Source organism: Gavia stellata, chromosome 26, assembly GCF_030936135.1.
Source record: "Gavia stellata isolate bGavSte3 chromosome 26, bGavSte3.hap2, whole genome shotgun sequence".
Taxonomy (NCBI): Eukaryota; Metazoa; Chordata; class Aves; order Gaviiformes; family Gaviidae; genus Gavia; species Gavia stellata.
In genome coordinates, this window is record NC_082619.1 from 1,220,146 (window position 1) to 1,240,352 (window position 20,207).

Here is a 20,207-nt window from a genome sequence, read left to right on the forward strand (position 1 = left end):
CGCCCCGCCGGGCCCGGGCCCCGCCCCAGCCCCGCAGCGAGCCCCATGGCGCTGGAGCAGGCGCAGGCCGACGGCCCCGCCGCCGCCCCGGCCCCGCCGCGCCTCTGCGAGCCCGGCCCCGCCGCGCCGCCCGGCAGGTAGGTAGGCCCGGCGGGGCCTGGGCCTGGACCGGGGCCGGGGCCTGGGCCGGGGCCGCGGCGGGCGGAGCGAGTGACCGACCGACCGACCGACCTGTTTCTTTCGCACAGCGGGAGCGCCCTCTCCGCCCCGGAGAGCCCCAGCGAGGCGGCGCCGGCCGGCCCCGGCGGAGAGGCGGAGCCCGCGGCCGCTCCCTGCGGCCCCGCCGCGCCCGGCCAGGCCCCGGCGCTGCTGGCGGCGGCGGCGCCCGGCGGCGAGGGAGAGCCCGGGCCCGGCGGCCCGGAGGCCGGGGGGCAGAGCGGCGGGGCGGCGGAGGAGGAGCCCGACCCGGAGGCGGCCCCCGCCAGGCCCTCGCAGAACATCGCGGTGCAGGTGGGCGTCCGCCCCGCAGGGCTGCCGGCGGGCCGGGGCCGGGGGTGGGCCCCGCTCGGGTGGGGAGCGCGGCTGCGGGAGGGGCCCGTGGGGATGGTGGGGTTCTGCGGTGGCGGGACGAGGCTTCCTCAGAGGGTCTTTCTGAAGCCGCCGCTTTCAGGAGGGTGGGCGCAGGGTGCAGGGGCACCGAGGCATCGAACGGGTCGAGGCTGGGCGGTCACGCGCGTCGTGCCTACTGCCGTATGCTGCTGCCATATGCGTGGCCTCGCGCTTGAGTAGAGGGACGACGTGAGGGTCGGTTAAGAGCGGTCAGTCTGACTCTGGGGCAGGTCACGCCACCACCGCCAGTGTTTCTCCGGGACTGGTTGATGATGTGGGTCTGGCCAGTCTCAGTGAAGCTGCAGGGGTGAGGGGTCTGACAGCAATCGTCTCCCTTCGCAGACTGATTTCAAGACGGCCGATACGGATGTGAACACGGATCAGGATATCGAGAAGAACTTGGTGGGTATCGAAGTCCTGCGATCAGGTCCAGGCTCTGCGGCTCACGCTCCCGTGCTGCCCGTCCCCGGGCAAAGGAGCTGGAGCACTGCTCTTCCCACAGGGTGTTTTTTCCTCATTTAAATACTAGTCGTGGAGTTCTTAAGCTGTCCGCTTTAAAGGAGGAGATGCAGTGCTAGCTGCAGCTGCAGGCAGTGCCTCCCTTTGTCTTTTCTGATCTAGAGAGCCCAAGTTTTGAAAGTGGAAGCAGTTTAACTGTGGTTCTTGACAGCGGCGCCTACTGGGCTCTCGTACACTGCTTGAGCTTTCCTGCCTCTGTCCACGCTCCCGGTAGCGTGAGGGAAGGGGAAGGTTCTCCCTAAATTTCTGCTCTCTGCTGCAGGACAAAATGATGTCCGAGAGGGCTTTGTTGAAGGAGCGCTACCAGGAAGTGTTGGACAAACAGAGGCAAGTGGAGAATCAGCTGCAGGTCCAGCTTAAGCAGCTCCAGCAGCGGAGGGAAGAAGAGATGAAGAACCACCAGGTATTCGGCGAACTCCTCTTTTTGTTTCACCTGCCCGTTAGCGCTTACACGGTTAAGGTGGGCTGCTTTGGCCTTGTGCGGAGGGGCTCAGGGGGGAGGCAAGCAGGCCGTGAGAAGCGGCAGTGGCATGCCATGTGGCATTTTCCCTCGTGTACTACGCTGTTTTACAGCGCTAAGGACTGGCCCCTGCCCAAAGCCGGGTGCTGAGCAGCTCAGAACCAATTCCTAACACAGCATCCCGCGTGCACGTCCGCTCCTGCTGGTGGTCTTGCAATGTCTCTTCAACAAGCACGGCATTTTTTCCAAGTGAAAACTGGTGTGAAGTGAGGAGAATTAGCTCCCTGTGATTATTTAGATCTCTGTGGCCATTGCTCATGGATCATTAGGTGAAATGAGTGATTTGCAGCTGGCCCTGTGGTAGCTCACCTTAAGACAAAAGGAACCATCGGTGTCCCATCGGCTAGATCTGAAACGGAGCAGAACTCACCGCCCCTTAATGTCCTAAAGAGGCAGGAGAACCTGCTGTTTAGACCGACTGTCTGTCTCCTGGGTTTTCTCATAATAACCACTATGTATCTTGTCTGGATCTACTAAAAAGAAAGATTTGGATGATGTGTGTAATCTCATAATCTCTCTTCAATTAATCTAAAATAATAAGGGGTTTAAAAACAAAACCATTACTTGGGAATTTTGCTCTTTATTTGCGTGGTGCTTGCTCTGCTCTAGGAGATCCTAAAAGCAATTCAGGATGTGACCATCAAGCGAGAAGAGACAAAGAAGAAGATGGAGAAAGAAAAGAAAGAGTTCCTGCAGAAAGAGCAGGATCTGAAAGCAGAAATTGAGAAACTCTGTGAGAAAGGCAGAAGGTATTAGTATGGAAAAGAGAGTATTTACTTTTTGGGAGGGGAAAGGTATTGCTTAACCCTGAGGTACACCTGATTAAGCAAAAGAGGATCACTTTAAACTTTTTGGAAGCAGCGAGTATTTTGGTGAGTGGTTTAGGACAGACCGGTGCGGTTGTGGACGGATCTACCACAGACAGAGCACCTTTTGTTTACGGAAGATCTCAAAGTGAATTTTCGGGCAGCGGGTTATTGCTTTGCCTGTTAGGTGCGTGCATGGACAGCGCTTGGCCAGGGTAACGTGCAGCTCAGCTCTGTGCGCTGCCGTCTTTCAGAATCCAGAGCCTTTCCGCCGGAGGTGGGACCGCTCCGTTGCAGTGCTAGGGGTAGGGTCTTGTTGGTCTTTCCAAGTTGTTCTCCTCAAAATTTCCCATTTCGGTAGGCTGCTTGGCTATGCCTTACGCCAAATGGTTTGGAAGACTGCCTGCTGCTGGCAGGCTTTGCTGTAAGACAGGTCGCGTGCTCTGTGCAAAGAATCTATTAGATTCGGGGGGGGTCTAATGCAAGCAAGATGACATTCTTTTGTGAAGATCCGAAGGTTCCTTTGGACGGTGAATTGGCACTTTCATGGAGCCATTCTGTCATGTCGCAGAGGTCTGACTTTTTTTTTTATTCTGAGGGCTCGATGATGTTTTTGGATAAAGCTCCTTTACTATTAGTTCCAGGTACTCAGCCCATTTCCCCCTGAGTGAACGGTTGCAAAGCGTGTGTTGTCGGAGCGGCACAGCCGCCTGCGCTGGATTCTGGTTCTATGCCATGGTCTTTGTGCAGTATCATGACACAGCAGAATTTTTGCTCTGGAGGATGTTAGCGCTTGCTTTCAAACGTTTATTGAATCGTGCAGTCTTCAGAGTGTTGTTATGCTGGGTGCATGGCTGTGCCAACGTGTTGTTTAAACTTGGGACCGGCTGCGTTGGTGGCTGGTCGATAACACCTTTGCAGGAGGTGACGCCATCTGTCCTTTTTCTCTTGTGAAGGTTGCTGAAAGAGCAGGAAGAGAAGGAAAACAAGATCGCTTCTCTGATTGCAGAGCAGTCCGACGAAAAGTAAGGCTCTTATCTATTAACGGATTAATGCTGTTGAATACTCTTTTCCTTCCAGTCGTTGTGCCTTGGAGAGAATCTGATGCTTCTGGTGGTGTAGGCTAGAGCGAGCGCTCTAACAGTGCTGTCCAGTTACGTGCTCTAAAGGTTTTATCTCCTCTGCCAGCAGGCTGGTGCCCCCAGTCTCTGGATTAGATCCTCTTTGAACCTGGTCACAAGCAGGCCCCTAGATACTGGTGACATAAAGATCCCATAAGATTAGAGTTTATGCTCAGTGGATTGACTCGGCTTGTAACTGCTACGTCTGACTGAATTTCAACTTCCCAGAACTAGGGCAAACCTGTTTCTCTCTCTGTTCCCCAGAGCTGCCCGACTACTCTAAACTCTGTCACGCTCGGGTATGTTAAAGCTGGGCAGCAGAGCTCCACGTCCAGGCATAGACGCTCATGTAACACAGGTGGAAAGGGCCAGCTTTCAACTTCTTCAGGATCAGAATGGCTTAGTTCTCTGCGGTGCCTCAGGTTGCTTCCTGGTTCAGACCTGGGCACCTTTCCCTGGAGCTGGACGGAATTTTGCCGAGGGGAATTCCCCTCTCCTCGTTTTGCCCAGCGTGTTTGCACGCTGGTTGTTTGCGTGCTCTGGAACAGCTCGCTCTTGGGGCGGTGACTCACGCAGCCTTGGGAACTGTGGCTGGTGTCATGGTCTGGAAGCTGTCGGTCTTCCACCGTTCCACCCCATCCAGTGCTACCAGGATCAATTGGCTTCGTGGGAGTTTGTCAGCTCTCCTGTTCCACGCCATCCCAGTGGCTAAGCAGACTTGTTCTGTTTCCGTCTGCAGGCAGCTATGGGAGATGGAGCTAGATAAGCTGAAAAACCAGCACAATGAAATCAACAGGAACATTCTTGAGGAGACAGAACGGGCCTGGAAAGCAGAGGTTAGTAGGTGCCTTCTTACCTGCAAAGCAGTTGTTGAAGAGGGTCTTTTTGAGATTCCAGATTGTTAATGAATGATTATGTGAAATTAGGGGCAGTTGAGGATGAGGCTAAGTCTCCCTCGTTGTGGGACAAGAGAAGGGATAAACAAGTATCAGCGCAGTTAGTCGGAAGTGCACTTAGCATGGCGCTTAGCGAAGAGATTACAGTCTGGCAGCAAGAAAGAAGGGAGTGCAAGAACTGCTCTTCATGTGGGGCCTCTCTCTGCTAGATCCTGTCCCTGGAGAGCCGAAAGGAGCTGCTGGTGTTGAAACTAGAAGAAGCAGAAAAAGAAGCAGAGCTACACCTCACCTACCTCAAGTAAGTCTATGTAGTCTCAGAAATGGCAGGGTGACTTGAGTGTCCCTACATGCCTATCTCCTCTTCCTCTACTTGCACTAGCGGTTTCACTGAAATAGTTCAAGGTTTCCTGTGGCTTTCTTATTAAAATAACGTGATTCAGGAATGTCACAAAACAAGGGGTTTTCCCTGTAAACTGTTCGTCTGCTGAACGTGTGCCGTGCTCTAGACGGAGTGCTGTAGGCACGGCATAGACTGAGGCGTCTGTGTCTCAGTCCGTGCTCCAGTATCACCACGCGCTCTCGCCTTGCGGGGTTCCTCGCCCGGGTGTGAGCCCTTCTTCCTGCCCAGCCAGAGGCGGGGAGCCCTGATGGGCGAAGGCAGGAGGGTGTGGGGTGTTAGTTGCTCCCACTTTGCTGCCAGTTAGAGCACAATTGCAAGTGGGAAAGTTTAGTTGTGCTTGCAGGTCTGCGCCGCCCACGCTGGAGACGATGAGGCCGAAGCAGGAGTGGGAGATGAGGCTGAACAGGATACGAATGACCAAAGAAAGTGTCCGAGTAAGTTCCTGCCAAACGGCTCCCAGCCTAACAGCGAGCAGTTCTTCGCATTGATGCTACTTTGCGCGCTTAGTTTCAACCCTCTTTGGGAGAGGACCAAGACCCAGAAAAAGCTGTGTGCCCAAAAGCATGGCGTGGTCAGTCTGCCTTTGCGAGCGGCTGCAGAGATCTTCTGCCGGCCTCTTCGGGCTCATGCGTATGGATAAGCCACGTGGATATGAAAGCGGTGTGTTGGGTTAATCGCAGAAGGCAGTTATTCTGTTTCTCCCTCTGGGTCCTTTTTCATTTTTCCTACTCCTGTGGAACCAAACTGTGCCTGCTTCAGGGCCTGCAACCGTTCCAGGGCTGAGAATGCTCTGCCCAGGCAGGACAATGCCTGCTGTAGGCAGGCAGTGCCCCAAACTTCCTCAGGCAGAGCCTTTATAAATGCATCTGTTTTCTTTCCTCTCTGCTAGGATCAGTTCAACGACCACATTCAGATGGTGCGAAATGGAACGAAGCTGAGCAGCCTCCCCCAGATCCCAACCCCGACGCTGCCACCTCCCCCCTCAGAAGTGAGTGCCTCTCCAGCCTAACAAATACAAGCTTCCCCCGCGGGGAAGTTGCTGTGAGGCCCCGGGGACAGCCTGCCCGCTGGCCCGTCGCTGGCACTGCCTGTGCTACGTGCATTGCGGGAGGCTGTGTGGGATTGCGTTTTCTGGAGTCCTGCGCTTGTCCCCTGTCTGTCTGGGCTTACCTGCCGTCCCTGGGGAGGAGGGGAAGGGTCTCTTGCTGCCAGGGCTACAGCTGCCGGTGCCTGCGGTGCAGCCCACCTCCTGTCTGGCTGGGGAGGAAGGCACTCAGCTCTGCTTTCGGATGGGCTTACTCTAACCAGCCTTTTCTTCTCCCCCTGTTTTTCTTTCTCAGACAGATTTCATGCTGACGGCATTCCAGCCCAACCCATCCCTTACTCCCAGGCTCCCGTTTCCCATCGGACCGGTTCCCGTGCCCATGGTCATGCCGAGTGCTGATCCTCGGGCCCTCTCCTTTCCCCTCCTGAACCCTGCGATCTCCAGGCCCAACCAGCCTTCCCCGCCGCTGCCTGCTTCCCAAGGAAGGAACAGCCCAGTAGTGGCATCGCTTATTGGCACGCACAGCCCTCACATGACCCCCGCTGCCTCCATCCCTCCTCCGCCAGGCTTGGGAGGAGTTAACGTCACTCCAGAGTTTCACAGGCTGCAGCCGGCCGATAAGCTGGAAAAGCTGCTGGAGAAGTTGTTGACTCGGTTTCCACAGTGCAACAAGTAAGTGTCTCGCGTTGTCCTTCCCGGAGACCGAAGACTTGCGTGCAGGACGTGAGCAAGTTGGGGTAAGGGGAAGCGGAGCTCCTCTTGGCACTGGCGGGGTCTGGAGGAAGCGAGGGAAGCCTGAAGGCGAGGATCAAAGGCTGGGTGCTCTGTCAGGTTTGCCATAGCACTGGGCATGAGAAACGTTTGGAGCGTTGTCTAAAGGCTGGCAGTGATACCTGAGCACGGCCGAGAGCACCCTACGTGCAGCACTGCCTCAGGCGAGTCCTTCAGCCTCTGTGGTGCTGCATCCTGGCTGCACGACAGGTGGGCGCTGTCTCTCGCTCCAGCTGGGATTTCCCAGTCTTTCCCCAGCATTTTGGGGAGAGAAGCTCGCTCTGCCTGCAATCTACCTCATTTAGAGGGTAGACGGTTGAGAGCACACACTCCTTTGCTGTGATACGGGCTTCCCCCGGGGCTGTCTCGCCTGGGGTGGTGTCGCAGGGCCTTTGACAGAGGGTCCCCGTTGGTGGGGGCCGCTCAGCTCGCTGGCGGTGGCTGGGAGCTCTTAGCAGGCTGCTGTCCCTGCAGGGCCCAGCTCACCAACATCCTGCAGCAGATCAAGACTGCTCGGAGGACCATGGCAGGTCTGACCATGGAGGAGCTGAACCAGCTGGTGGCAGCCAAGCTGGCAGAGCAGCAGGAGCGGGCAGCGGCTGGGGCTCAGGTGAGAGATCGGTGGGGGGGCCGCCAGACTCCTTGTGGGGGGCTGCTGGGAAGGGGAGCCTGGGTAGCAGCGAGAAGCTGCACCTGCTCCCCGGTTCCCTGCAGACTGAGCTGCGCAGGGACCGCACAGAGCTTGGGCTTGGGCTGTGCGTCAGGCGTGTCCCCTGGGTTCCCCTTTCTGCTGACTGCAGCGTAACTTTCGGGAGCAGTTTTCCCCCGAGGTGACTTGGGGTAACTCGGCTGCCCCTTCCTTCTGGGCTTTTCTGATGTGCCTCGTTTGCTTTGCTGCAGCCTCTCGGTCGAATCAGGGCCCCCATGTTCTCTGCTCCACTGCCGCAGATCAGCACCCCCATGTTCCTGCCCCCGGCCCAGGTGGCTTACCCTGGAACAGCGTCACACGTAAGGCTTTTTGGCTTTCCTGGAGCGCTTTGCCATCCCCAGGGAAAGCAGAGGGAGGGAGGGAGCCCTTCTGAGAGGTGGCCGAAAGGATGAGTCAGTGAAGCTGGGACCTCTCTCCTCGTGCAGCTACTCGGGCTGGCGAGGTAGAAGGGAAGGGTTAGGGGCATGGATCCTTTGTGCTTCATGTTGGGGAAGACAGGAACGGCTGCAAGAGAGGTGTCGGAGGCTCTGACATGGTGTGACGGCTGCGTGCAGAGGGAGGAGTTGGGCAAACTGTGGCCCCTGGCTGCAGCTGGCAGGATGAGTAGCTGGAATGTGGACTATGTGATCTGAGCTGTGGCTCTGACTTTGTGTGCATCTCCTTTCTGTTCCCTCGCTGCTCGTCCCAGACCCCGTCTGCCTGTAAGCTGTGTCTGATGTGCCAGAAGCTTGTGCAGCCCGGTGACCTTCACCCCATGGCCTGCTCGCACGTGCTGCACAAGGAGGTGAGTCTGCTTCCCCACTGTGTGCTACCCTTGGGTTCCTCTTAATGGTTCCTCGTGCCGATTCCCTTCCCCGGCCATGTGTAGCGAGTCCCTGTTGTCCTGCGATCTTTCCGGGAGATGGGTGTGATCAATAAACAACTTGTCTGCATCCCGTCACCCCTCCCTTTCCATATTCTCAGCTGGGCCACCCTGAGTGAGTGGCCATTTAGTGGCGGTGGCTTTAGGAACAGGCTGTCCTTATTCCTGCCCCCGAGCCTGTGCTCGTTGCGAGGAGGGTTAGATCCTGGCCTTTTGCCTTCCCGGAGCAGGACAGTCCTGGAGGATCTAGAATACAGGGCAAGGGAGAGAGCTGCGGCCGCCACCCAGGCGTCTGGGCTCTGTGCACAGGAGCTCTCGGGAAGAGGAGGCGACTTTCCCGTCCTGCAGTGCTGGCAGTGGTTCACCTGCGTGGGCCACCCCCTCATCCCAATAGTTCCGGGGCCTCCAGCAACTGCTGAGGAAGGGGCTGGTGATCCTGCTAGGTTGAGGAGGTCTCCCTCCTCATGGCAACCTTTTCAGGGAGGCTGTCTTCGAGGGAGAAAGAGGGACCATCCATACCTTAAAATGAGTGCTCTTGCCAGCACTGTTCTGGAATAGTAGCGCCGCGCTGTTCACAGCGCCTTTGATTTGTGCCGGTGGCTCTTGACTAATTCTCTCTCTTCTAGTGCATCAAATTCTGGGCACAAACCAACACAAATGACACTTGCCCCTTTTGTCCAAGTCTCAAATGACGGCTACGCGAACAAAGTGGTCCCCCAGGAGGAGTTGCTGTGAATAGACAGGATCAGTTCTAAGATTTCTACAGTTCTATATTTATACGACCATGTATACACATGTACATTTTTATTATATAGGTAATGTGTGTATAGAAAGTCTGTATACATACAAATTCATAAATAAAGTGTGTATATTATGCAGTGATCTGGTGCTGCTCCTTATTTCTTAGTTCGCAGCCTTGCTGGCTTCCTTTCGAATGAGCGTTAGAGCATAACCTGCTTGCTGGGACGCTCGTGGCTGCTCCAACTCCTTCTTCCCCCTTACTTCCCAGCAGCTCCTTCTCCAGGGCCGGTGCTCCCTCCAGCACCGTGCTTGCCACAAACCATTCCCCTTGGTGGGATGCTGCACCGCCCCGCACCCCAGTCCCCTCGTACTTCCCCTCTGAGCAATGAACAGGTTGCAGATGCAGAGCATTTTTTGTGGTCTTTTTTTAATGTAATAATAATTTACCGTGTTAACATTCATTGTTCTTACATAGACAATAGGTTACAGAGCACTGGAGTCCGCAGCGCCAGCCGGCGGTAACCCTCCCCGTCCCCCTCCGGCGGGGCAGCGTTCCGCACGCACCTTCACCTGGTGTCCCCTGCTGTGACTCTGGGCCCTGGGGAGGGAGCGCTCGGGAGTGAACTGACTCGGCTGCGCTGCAGCTCAGGATGACCAACCTGGTGCAGTTCCTAGCTTCCCCTCTCCTGTACCTTCTCCTAAAGCACGGGCTGACGTGCCAACCCTTTCTCCATGGATTTCGGTGGGATTACGAGGTGCTCAGCACCGCTTCAAATCTTGCGCTGACTCTGTAGAATTTTATCCCCCTGATTTTTGCAGTCAGTGGCACAAATTCAGCGCTGCTAGAGGCACCCACGCCTCGGGGTCGGTCAGTGCAAGCGCTGCCGGGGTGCAGCACGCCGGGATTTGGCCACAGTCCGAATCTTTCTACACGCACGCACACGCTTGCCAGCGTGTTTTAAGGCAGTGGTCCACAACAGTCTCTGGGATCCTGGGGGGTCCTGGGCAGGCACGGGGTCGTGGAGGTCTATGCGCGTTCTGCAATTGCGTAACGTTGCCCTCTTGCGCCGGGGCGGACTCGCCGGACGCTTGCCATTTTGGAGCAAGGCGTGGGAACTGGATGCTACTGGCAAGCGTGCTAGTAGTGAAGTGGGACAGTTTAGGGGTGAGTGTAGCGGGCTGTCGTGGCGGTGCCCAGTGCTAGGGCTGGCTTGCCTCGCCTACGCTGCCTGTGTTGCCTCCTCCTGCCTCGCGTGCTGGCTCCCTCGCTGCTTTTTCAAAGAAATATTTAACTGCAGGATTTAGTTAACGAGCTTTACGCTTGGTGGTTACCGCAGCCCTGCAGTGCTCCAGCCCCTGTCCCCAGCTGAGCTGGGGGCTCGGCTCGCGCGCGCGCCTTCGCAGGGCAGCTGCCAGCCTGGCCCCAGCACCGCAGGCTTTCAGTTAGCGAATCCCGGTGTTTAAAACAAAGCACTTACTTTCCTGTCCAGGTTGGAGGCAGAGCAGCAAGGAAACAGCATGATCAACTGCCTGCAAGGTCAAGGGCATCTGCCCTGGGGGAGGGAGATGGTGAGCCTGCAGTGGCCCCCTCTCCCCGGGGCAGGGCGAGCTGTGGCGGACGGGCGGAAGGGGAGAACCCTGCCTTTGCTGTACGAACAGGGCGAGGACTAACGCGCCTCCTGCGCTCCGCATCCTTTCAGCTTGTGAACCGCTGCTCTGCGTGCTCCTGTCCCGCCCTCCTCCTACATCCCTCCGCCGCTGTCACCACCGCCTCTCAAACCAACCCAGAGCATCTCCGAGCCGTAAAGTGCTTCCTTCCACCCGAGCACGCCGCTGCTGAGCGAGCCCTGGCCTTGGGTTGCGGCCAAGGCCCTAGGGCCGAGCCGAGGGCTAAAAATATTTCGAAAAACCCAAAACAAAACAGGGCCAAACCCCCTAAGGTTGGGTTTGGAACAGTGGCTTTCAGCGCTAGAATTAAAAATAGAGATACATGTATATATTGTACAGGTGAGAAGCAACTGTTTTTTGTACACCCGCGTGTGGTGCGGGACCTGCTATATACACGCTCCGATTCTGCGCAGCTGCACTACCAGTGACTCGCATTATAAAAAAAAAAAGAAATAAATACAACCATGTGTTTAAAAAACAATAAACGCTGCAGTCCCTGCAGCCACTGCCTGTCCCCAAGCTGGCAGGGTGTCTCATGCCACAGGAGCCGGGGCCCGGCCCGGGCCAGGACGCACGGCCTCATGGAGCGACGGGAGAGGAGCGGCTGCACCCTGTGCCGTGGGGCTCGCCGGCGGTGAGGCAGGGCAGGGGCTGCGAGCGGGGGCCGGCCGAGCCCGGTGCTGGCTCCCCTATGGCTTTTGAACGGGCGGGTGGGCTGGGGAGCGGGCGGCACCGGGGTTGGGTACTTTGCGCTCTCCTGGCACACGGTTTCTGTGCGTAGCAGGCTGCGCGGTGCTCGTGGGGGACGCTGCCTCCTTCCCTGCCTGTACGGCCCGCGGGGGTGAGCGCCCACGGCCCCGAGCCGGGAGGCTGCTTTCCCCAGGGCAGGAGGGCAGCAGCCACCGGCTTCTCCATGGCAAGCGCGGTTGATTTTGATGCTGGAAGGGAGGCGAGGCAGTTTCCCATCCCCAGAGGGGACGTGGCGGGTGAAAGCAGAGTGGGGAGAGGATGGGTGCCTGCTCCTGCCTGTCCCGGGAGGCAGCCGGGAGGGCAGGGTGGGCGCAGGGAGTTCTGGGGCTGGCGGCAGCAGAAGGACAGCTTGGGAGGGCAGGGGAAATGCCATGGGAAGCGTTCGTGCGAGTGGTGTATGGGGGAGCAGGAGGCTGGGAGGGAACCCTGTCTCTGGCTGCTCCTGTCCTGGGCAGCCCCAGGCTGGCCCTGCGTGGCTGTCTCCGGGGCTGGGGACGGGAGGCTCCGGAGGTGTGAACTCTGGAGCCCGGCTCAGGCAGGCGTCCCGGGCAGGGAGCCGCAGCACGCGTGCACACACGCACAGCTCCCTATACGGAGCACCTGAGCTGGCGGCTTCCCGGCAGGGCGGGCTGAGAAGGGCGGCCGCACAGGGATGGAGGGAGACAGGGGACAGGCAGGGGGTGGCTCGTCAGCGTGACTCCGTCAAGCCAGGCAGGGCTGGGCAGGAGAGCTTGGGACAGCCCGGCCCATCCTGGTGCGGGAGCAGAGAAGCTGTCCCCAGCCCCCGGGACGGGGTTGCTGCGCTCTCACCCCCCTCCCCAGCTGCCACGCTCTTTCTGTAGGTCCCAGATGAACGCAGCCCAGGCCTGGGGCTCCCACGGTGGCTCCCGGCCCGCCGGCCCCACCAGGCACCGAGTCCCCCGGGGCCAGGAGGGCCCGGGCTGAGGGTCTGAGCTCCCCACGCTGCTGCCCTGCCTCCACGCGCCAGCCCCCGCAGAAAGGACCTACCTCTCCCTGCCCTGCCGCCTCACCTGCGGCCCCCGGGGCTGCCCCCACGCTCCGCCGTCACTTCAGCAAGGATATGTCGTCGGCAAAGTCGTCGTGGTCCCGCCGCAGGCAGTGGAAGCAGCGCCACTGGAACACCATGAGGCAGAGGGGCAGCATGAAGAGGGCGCAGATGGCTGCCATGACATAGGCGATGGTCATCAGGGTGGACTCGTCCGTCTGCGGGATGTTGTAGCCGCAGTCCTCCATGTTGGAGTGCAGGTAGGGCCCCTCCACTGCGGCCGTCCGAAACTCATCGTGCACTGTGGGTGGGAGAAGGCAGGGCTCTGGCCACCGCGCTACCACTGCGTGTCCACCTCCGCTCCGCCTCTCCCTCCCTCCGGGCCCAGCCCTCACCGTGGCAGGCGCTGACGGCGAAGCCGATGCGCTTGCGGGCACGGTCGAAGACCACGTAGAAGCCCTCCATGATAACGGCGCCCATGACGGTGCCTGTGGAGGACTGGGAGATGGCAAACTTGTAGCAGTCGTCCTGAGAGGTGGCCACGTCCTCCACCGGCCGCAGGTATTGCTGCAGGAAGAGAGGCGCCGTCAGGAACGGGGACGGAGCAGAGCTCCCGGGGGTGGGCGGCTGTGCCCACCCAGCACGGTCCTGCCCACGCGACCAGCTCCAGCCCCGTCTCCAGCTCGGCACCGGGCAGGGTCTGGCCGGGCCAACGCTCACCTGGGGCAGGATGGTGATCCGGAAGGACTGGTTGGTGGCCTCCCCCATCAGGTAGAGGGACAGGACCGGGAAGATGTGCCAGGGGGTGGTGCCGACCTGCCAGCAAACCAGCTGCTCCCCCAGCCAGAAGCCGTCTGGGAACTTCTCCGTCTGCCAGAGGGAAAGGGGAGGTGAGCGGGGCCACGCCGGGCACACAGCAGAGATGCTCAGGCTGGTGACAAGCAGCCGCGCTGCCCACAGCCCTGCGCTGCCCCTGGGGATGTGCCCATGGCGGGAGGGACGGGTTTCACTGACCGAAGAAGCTGTTTTGATGGATTTCACCGCAGCCTCAAACACCTTCTTTGGCAGCCGGAGGTTGGTGGTCCCGCTGTCCACGATACTCTTGTCGTAGTTGTACTGGGGGGAGAAGAGGAGTGACCCAGGTGCCAGACCCCAGCCCTGCTCCCCTCCTGCTCCCCCTCGGATCAAAGGCGGCCGCCTCCAGCGGCCGTGACAGCAGTGCCCCGTAGGGCAGGTTCCCCCGCTGCCCCTCACCTCTTTGCAGTCCATGTTGAGGTCCTGCCCGTTGACCTCCAGCTTGACGATGATGACCTCGTAGTACCACTCCTTCCGGATGGGTGTGTACCAGATGTCACCCACGTACAGGGAGCGGTCGATGCCACCAATGATCTGCAGCGGAGACAGACAGGCGCTGCCAACTCCAGCGGGGGCGCGTCCCCCCAGGCAGCCCCACCGGCCTCCCCGCTGCCTGCGGAGCACTCACCATGCTGCCCCCCACCGCCGCCACGGCCTCCGTCTCGTTGGGCGAGAAGCCTGCCCCGCAAAGCTGGAGGGAGAAGATGTTGGGCACCCGGGTCTGCTTCACCAGCGAGTCAAAGAAGGGCTCCAGGCTGTCGTCGGGCTGGTGGGAGGAGAAAGCAGAGGCAGGATGGGGATGTGTCAGTGCTATCCTTTCCCCAGGGGCTCTCCGCGCCCAGGGGAGCTCCCCTCCCGGGACCGCTGTGCCCCCAGGGATCCTGGCTCTGCGTGCTGTGGGAGCAGGGCTGAAGGCTGCCAGCACAGCTGCAAGCCGCACCCCAGGGGACCGAGTGGAGGCAAGGAAAGAGGCAATCAAACCCTGCTGGGACAGGGTGCCCACGTCTGCTGGCAGGGCCAGGCAGAGCTGGGGCCCGGCCGGCTGCGAGCCAGAACTCACCCGGGCGATCTCGGCGTACGCCAGCCCCAGGATGCCCTCCCAGTTGGAGCCGTTGATGAAGAATTTGTCCGACTCTGTGATGGCAGCGATGTTGGCTCTGACAGTGACGTTGGGGCCGTGGGGGATGGTGACAAGGTCAGTGCCCAGTTCCCCTTCCCATTTGCCCTGGGTGTAGGGCACATACACACCCTTCCGCAGGTCGCGGTAGGTGCTGGACCTGCAACAGCGTCAAAGAGCCAGAGTAAGACCGGTGTGGAGGAGTGGGTGCCCGCACGCTGGGTGATGGTGGGAGCACACGCGTGCACAGCTGAGCATTTGCAAGCGTAGAGGCGTGCCTGTCCTGCAGACCGGCAAGGACAGTGCATTTCTCCGCACATGCGGCTGTTGGGGAGCCCCACCATGGGTCGGTGAAGCACCAGGATGGCTCCTTGCAGCCTGGGCCAAGGCTGCCATGGGGCATGTGGGGGACAAGCCTAGCTCCAGCTGTTTGCCACGCAGAACGGCCAGTGGCCCAGACACTGTCTTAAACGTTCTGGGAGGACAGAGAGGCGGCCGAGGGGTCCCTCCTTCTCCGGGCACAGAAGGGGCCATGCAGACCCAGCCGGCCCGGAGGCTGGCGGTAGCTGGCAGGGTCTGGCCAGACCCCCAGCAAGAAGGGTCAGCACGCCTCCGTGGGGCTGGGGCTGTGTCACAGGCACAAGGAGCGGTGGCTGTGCTCTCTGTGTCCGCCCAGCATACTCACAGCTGCCGCTGGTAGTATCTCCGGAGGAAGGGGTGAGGCGCAGCTCCCACAGCGAAGTTACTGCTCCCTGTGTCCACCAGGATATTCAGCTGGAGAAGGAAGAGAGACAGGGAGGCTCGTGACCGCAGTGGGACCCTGCTGTACCGTCCGCCCAGCTCCGTCTGGCACCGCAAGTGAGTCACGCTTTCCCCGTCCCCAAGCCTGGCACGCGGTGGCCACTGTACCGTGTGCTTCCCGGGGAGCCACAGCTCTGGGTCCCTGACTGGGCAGCAAGCCTTGCTCTGCCCTCCCAGCCCGGGCCAGGGCCTGCCCCGCTCGCCCCTGCCCGGCAGCGGGGCTCTCTGCCAGCCCCACTGCTGGCAGGGGGCAGCGGCGGGTGGGCTCGGGCTCCCTGGTGCAGCCCTGCATGCTGCTGCCCGGGGCTGGCAGGGCTCAGCCCACCCTAGGAGGGATGCCATGCAGCGGCGCAGAGCCCCGAGCTGAGCAGGGGCCCTCTTTTGCCCTGCCTGGGGACACGCTGCGCGAGAGGACGCAGTGGTGGAGCAGGAGTCAGGGACATCAGGCTGTTGCACAAAAAGCAAACATTGTCCGGCACCGTGCAAACAGAGCGGGAGCTCTCCTCTCAGCACAGCCCGGCCTCGGCCCCTGTGCCCGGTGCCGGAATCCGCAGGCGGGATTTGGCAAGCACCTGGCAGGGTGTCGTGGGGCTGGGGAGAGCAGCAGCAAGATGGGGTGCCCGGGCTCCCCTTGCCAGGAAACCTAATTTGCTCGCAAAGCTCGTCAGAAGGATTGACGGTACACAAGCCACTGCGGACTGCTGGGTCCGCTAATCGGCCATCCATATGCTGAGCTCTGCTCCTGATTCATTTCTGCCTGTGCCCTGGATTACCAGCTCCCAGGCAGGGTTTGGCAAACATCCCGCTGGCGGGGCCAGGAGTGGGCTAGCCGGATCCTGCCCCCAGCTGAACCCTGCCTGCGGCCCCCTCCGCCTGCGAGGAGCCGGGGCAGGCGGGTGGGGATTGCTGGGGTGGGAGCGGGGCTCCGCAGGGCTCCCGGCCGTGCTGGGCAGCAGCGCTGCGGGGTGAGCTCTGACCCCCAGCCCTGGGGGTTCTTCGCCAGCACCGCCCCAGCCAGCAGCGCGCAGGGCTTCGCCCCTTAATCTGTGGAGTCAGAGGGGAGACGAAGGAGGTTAATGCGCTTGTGCTAATCGCAAAAGCGCTGGGCTACAGCTGCCGGAGTTTTCTCCATGGCCCGCTGACGGGCTGGCTGCGGGCAGCACGTCCTGGGCAGCCCTTGCCCTGGCCCAGCCACCCTGCCCACGGCCCCGTGCTGCACTGGGGGACAGGTCTCCCCCGACCCCAGGCTGGCTTCTTGCCTAGGGGAACATTTCGGGCCACGGGTGAAGGGCAGAGCGGCACGTTTGCCCCCCCAATATCCCCCCTCGGGCGAGCGCCAAGAGCTGCCGGGCCAGCTCAGCGCCTGCTGCGCAGGTCGACCTTCCCCTGGCAACCCGGCACCTGCAGCCTCTGCCCTGCGTCCCAGCGGTTTCCAGGGCGGTTCTGTTTGATCGGTCATTAGGGGCCATCTGCTCCACACAGCTCATTTCTGCTGATCCCCGGGGTACCGAGAGGAGACGGGTTTCCCTGGAGAAGGACCTGCTGAGCTGATGCTGCAGGGAGAGGACGCAGGCGGCAGGGAGGGTTTTCGCTCTCGCCCGTCCGAGAGCAGCAGCTGTGGCGGGGAGGCGAGGCAAGCCGCCGCTACCCGGGCCCTGCACGCAAGCCCTCGGCGGCCAGACAGCCCCGACCCTGGCTGGTGCCCGCCAGGCTCCATCCTGCTGACGGGGGTCACGCAGAGGACCCCATGGAGAGGACCGGCATCCTTGAGTCAGCCCGGCAGTCAATTCAGGCCAAGACACGACACGTGAACCGGCGAGGCCAGGACATGTGCGGCGGGGACGCTGTCTGAAACCCGTCCGCCGCTCCCTGGAAGTGACAGCCCCTCCAGGCACCTCGGCAGAAGCAGTGGCTCTGCGTGGCGCATGCCCTAGTGCTGTGCGCGGCTCCCGGGGCGGCGAGCCTCGACCCACTCGCAGAGGCACCAAGCCTTCGCCATCCGTCCTGGAGCACCGGCTCCCGATGCTCGGCTCCCACCCTCTTCCCCTTGTATTTAGGCATCGTCCGGTCCTGGGCATGAGCGTGCAGCGTGCCCAACGTGCTGAGGGACACAGAGTGTGAGAGCAATTAAGTGCTGACAGTGACTTGGCAGTGCAGCACAGCTCAGAACCAAAATTAAAGCGCAAGAGAATAAAGAAACTTCACCAAGAAGGTGAAAGGAAAGGTGAGGAGGGAGATGGGCCAGCGGGGCAGAGCGGGGTGCCCAGGCCGCACGTGTGCCTTTGAGAAGGAGGAACGCACCCCCTCAGATAGAAGCCCTCCCCGCTCCCCGATTGCCTGCATACGCACAGCCGTACTCTTTCATCTGAATCTTTTAATTCCATTACAACGCCTGGAGGGATTTTGCTCCAGCACACGCACACGCGCGCACCACGTTCGCATTTGGAAGGAGTCCAAGGCTGGAGGATGCTGCCCAGAAGGGTGACTGGTTCAGAAACGCACGGGGGCCTGGAAACAGGTGGTTTGCATGGAAATTATCTGGCAGCTGCGACACGTGGCAGGTCCCAGGCAAAAGATGATGAAATCACGTTTAATACTAGATTTTAGAAATAATCCCCTCCCTTCTTCCCTAAACATGCCCTGCCAAAGCAGAGGATAAATCCTAGGCATGCAGGGAGAACACAAAACCGCTCTGAGAGACACGATTTCTGTGGCGGTGCTGTTACTCCCCCGTCCGCAGTTCATGTCTCGCTTGCGTCGCTCTCTCCCGCCATGTGTGCGGAGCTGTGTGGGGCACCCAGGACGGAGCCAGCTCGTGGGGAAAAGCCGGCCTTTATTTCAGAGTCTGCGTGGGCGCTGGGCGTTTTGCCAGCGCCAGCCTACGTGGTGGGGGGCGGGCGGGCGGGAGCCCGGCCCTGTGCTGGAACGTGGACCCTCGAGCACCGAGCTGGCACCCTCGACCCTGTGGGCCAGCCTTGCTGCTGACGGCGCTCGGTGTGAGTGTATGGGCGCAAAAGGATTCGGCAGCAGGAACGGCCACAATCTCACCCATAAGAGAGGGGAGGAGCTGGCCCACCCTGGGCCGTGGGGCCGGCACCTGGACCCTCAGCACCCATCCCGTCCCCTGCACACAGGCAGACGGTGCCACGTGTGTGAGCTGGGCAGCGCAGCTCCCAGGACATGAGGGACACCAAGGAAAAGATGGAGCAGGATCAGAGCCTGGTGATGCACCGGCTCCTGCTCCGCGGGCCCCCTTTCCAGCGAGGCTACCCCCGGCTCCTGCACGCTGCTGGAGCGTGTCCAGAGAAGGGCGACGGAGCTGGTGAGGGGTCTGGAGCACAAGTCTGATGAGGAGCGGCTGAGGGAGCTGGGGGTGTTCAGTCTGGAGAAGAGGAGGCTGAGGGGAGACCTCATCGCTCTCTACAACTGCCTGAAAGGGGGTTGTGGTGAGGTGGGTGCTGGTCTCTTCTCCCAAGTGACAGCGACAGGACAAGAGGAAACGGCCTCAATTTGCGCCAGGGGAGGTTCAGGCTGGATATTAGGAAAAATTTCTTTGCTGGGAGAGTGGTGAAGCACTGGCAGAGGCTGCCCAGGGAGGTGGTGGAGTCACCATCGCTGGAGGTGTTCAAGGACCGTGTGGCCGTGGCACTGCGGGACATGGTTTAGCGGGCATGGTGGGGTTGGGTTGATGGTTGGACTTGATGGTCTTACAGGTCTTTTCCAGCCTTAGTGTCCTGCGATTCCGCCTCCCCCGCCGCCCGTGCGGCGCCGCCCGGCACCAGAGCCCCAGGAAAGGCCAGCTCTGGAAGACCCGCCGGCGGCAGGGGCAGCACGGGAGCCGGGCGGGCGGCAGCGCCACGTCGCCAGCCCCTCGCCGCGCAGGCCCCGCGCCAGCTCCCGCGCGGCGGCAGCCTCGGCTGGGGGGGCCGGCCGCCGCCGGGCCCGCTCGGCGGGGAGAGGCACCGCAGCACCCGCCCGCCGCGCCGCAGGAGGCCCTCCCCAAAGGCGGCGGCAGCAGCCGCCCCCGAGCGCCGCAGGCACGGGGCGGCCGGGCAGCCGGCTCGGCCGCGGCGGCACCACCGCTGCTTCTCGCGAAGGGCGGGCGGCGCTCGGCCGGAGGCCGCCGCCCCGTCTCCCCCCCGGCGCGCAGCGGCGGCGGCGGGGCCGAGCGCGACCGCAGCACCGCCCCCCCCCCCCCCCCGGCCCGCTGCGGGCCGAGCCCGGCGGCCGCGGCCCCCCTACCTTCTGCGGGGGGCTGCCCACCGTCATCTCCACGTAGTAGCCCTGCCCGGACTTGCCGCGCAGGTTGTCGATCATCTCCACGAAGCTGCCGCCCCGCTCGGCCTCCGCCGGCGCCCGGCGCGCCCGGGGGCCCGGCGGCAGTGCCGCGCCGCCCCGCAGCGGCAGCCGGATGCGCGGCGGGGCCGGGCGGGCGCGCAGGGCGGCCGCCCCCAGCCACAGCAGCAGCCAGGGCCAGGCGGCAGCCATCGCCGCAGCCCTGCCCGCGCCTCCGCCGCGCCGGCGGCTCCCCGCCCCGGAAAGCCCTCCTCCCCGCGGGCGGGCGGGCGGGCGGGGGACGGCGCCTAGCGGGCCCGCAGCGCCCCGCGCCTCGGCCGGGCGGCCGCGCCGGGGCCGAGCGAGGCGGCGGGCATGGCGGCGCGGCGCTCCCCGCCCCGGAAAGCCCGCCCGCCGCGCCGCGCCGCCCGCCCGCCCGCCGGCGGAAGCGCTTGCGGCCGCGGCCCGGCCCGCCCCGGCTCCCCCCCCCGCCCCGCGCCTCCGGGCCGGGCCGGGCCGGGCCTGCGCCCGGGGCGGCGAGGCCGGGGCGGCGGGCCGCGGGCCCGGCCGACGCGTCGCCATGGCGACGCGCGGCAGGGGCCCGCCCGGCCCGGACTACAGCCCCCGGCAGGCGCCGTCACGCGGCCCCTCCCTCCCGCCGCCCAATCCGGCGCCGGGCGGCCGCCCCGTCGCCCAATGCAGTTGAGCCGGGGGCGGGCCGTGCCGTTGCCAGGGG

General features: G+C 61.9%; 2 protein-coding genes across 6 annotated transcripts; one reads left to right on the plus strand and one right to left on the minus strand.

Moving 5' to 3' along the window:
- The first annotated feature begins 45 nt into the window (after positions 1-45).
- Positions 46-9,128, plus strand: RNF214 (ring finger protein 214). Its single transcript, XM_059829695.1, has 15 exons — positions 46-137; positions 249-510; positions 952-1,011; positions 1,391-1,531; positions 2,258-2,397; positions 3,411-3,479; positions 4,315-4,411; positions 4,681-4,769; positions 5,203-5,305; positions 5,761-5,859; positions 6,212-6,588; positions 7,162-7,297; positions 7,588-7,695; positions 8,085-8,180; positions 8,885-9,128. The coding sequence occupies exons 1-15, from the start codon at positions 46-48 to the stop codon at positions 8,948-8,950; spliced, it is 1,935 nt and encodes a 644-aa protein (XP_059685678.1). The 3' UTR covers positions 8,951-9,128.
- A 1,119-nt stretch (positions 9,129-10,247) lies between these two features.
- BACE1 (beta-secretase 1) lies at positions 10,248-19,684 on the minus strand. Of its 5 annotated transcripts, XM_059829540.1 has the most exons (10): positions 19,439-19,684; positions 15,081-15,169; positions 14,339-14,555; positions 13,907-14,044; positions 13,678-13,812; positions 13,438-13,539; positions 13,144-13,293; positions 12,819-12,990; positions 12,449-12,724; positions 10,248-10,267 (listed from the first exon to the last, which is right to left on the minus strand). In XM_059829540.1, exons 1-9 carry the CDS (start codon positions 19,682-19,684, stop codon positions 12,483-12,485), a joined length of 1,491 nt encoding a protein of 496 aa, XP_059685523.1. In that variant the 3' UTR covers positions 10,248-10,267; positions 12,449-12,482. The 5 variants fall into 5 exon arrangements, with proteins under 5 accessions (XP_059685523.1, XP_059685525.1, XP_059685524.1 ...); XM_059829542.1 differs by lacking the exon at positions 10,248-10,267 and having other exon boundaries at positions 12,394-12,724; positions 13,907-13,969; positions 14,471-14,555; XM_059829541.1 differs by lacking the exon at positions 10,248-10,267 and having other exon boundaries at positions 12,394-12,724; positions 13,907-13,969.
- Between the last annotated feature and the right edge of the window lie 523 nt (positions 19,685-20,207).

What these genes read in the sequence shown, in the direction of transcription:
- RNF214 (XM_059829695.1), top strand. Translation starts at nt 46, where the DNA reads ATGGCGCTGGAGCAGGCGCAGGCCGACGGCCCCGCCGCCGCCCCGGCC. An exon ending in CTACACCTCACCTACCTCAA is followed by an intron (nt 4,770 to 5,202) that starts GTAAGTCTATGT and finishes GGGAAAGTTTAG; the next exon opens with TTGTGCTTGCAGGTCTGCGC. An exon ending in CGCACGTGCTGCACAAGGAG is followed by an intron (nt 8,181 to 8,884) that starts GTGAGTCTGCTT and finishes TCTCTCTTCTAG; the next exon opens with TGCATCAAATTCTGGGCACA.
- BACE1 (XM_059829540.1), bottom strand. Translation starts at nt 19,684, where the DNA reads ATGGCTGCCGCCTGGCCCTGGCTGCTGCTGTGGCTGGGGGCGGCCGCC. An exon ending in AGATACTACCAGCGGCAGCT is followed by an intron (nt 14,556 to 15,080) that starts GTGAGTATGCTG and finishes ACGCTGTTGCAG; the next exon opens with GTCCAGCACCTACCGCGACC. An exon ending in CGGCGGTGGGGGGCAGCATG is followed by an intron (nt 13,813 to 13,906) that starts GTGAGTGCTCCG and finishes TCTCCGCTGCAG; the next exon opens with ATCATTGGTGGCATCGACCG.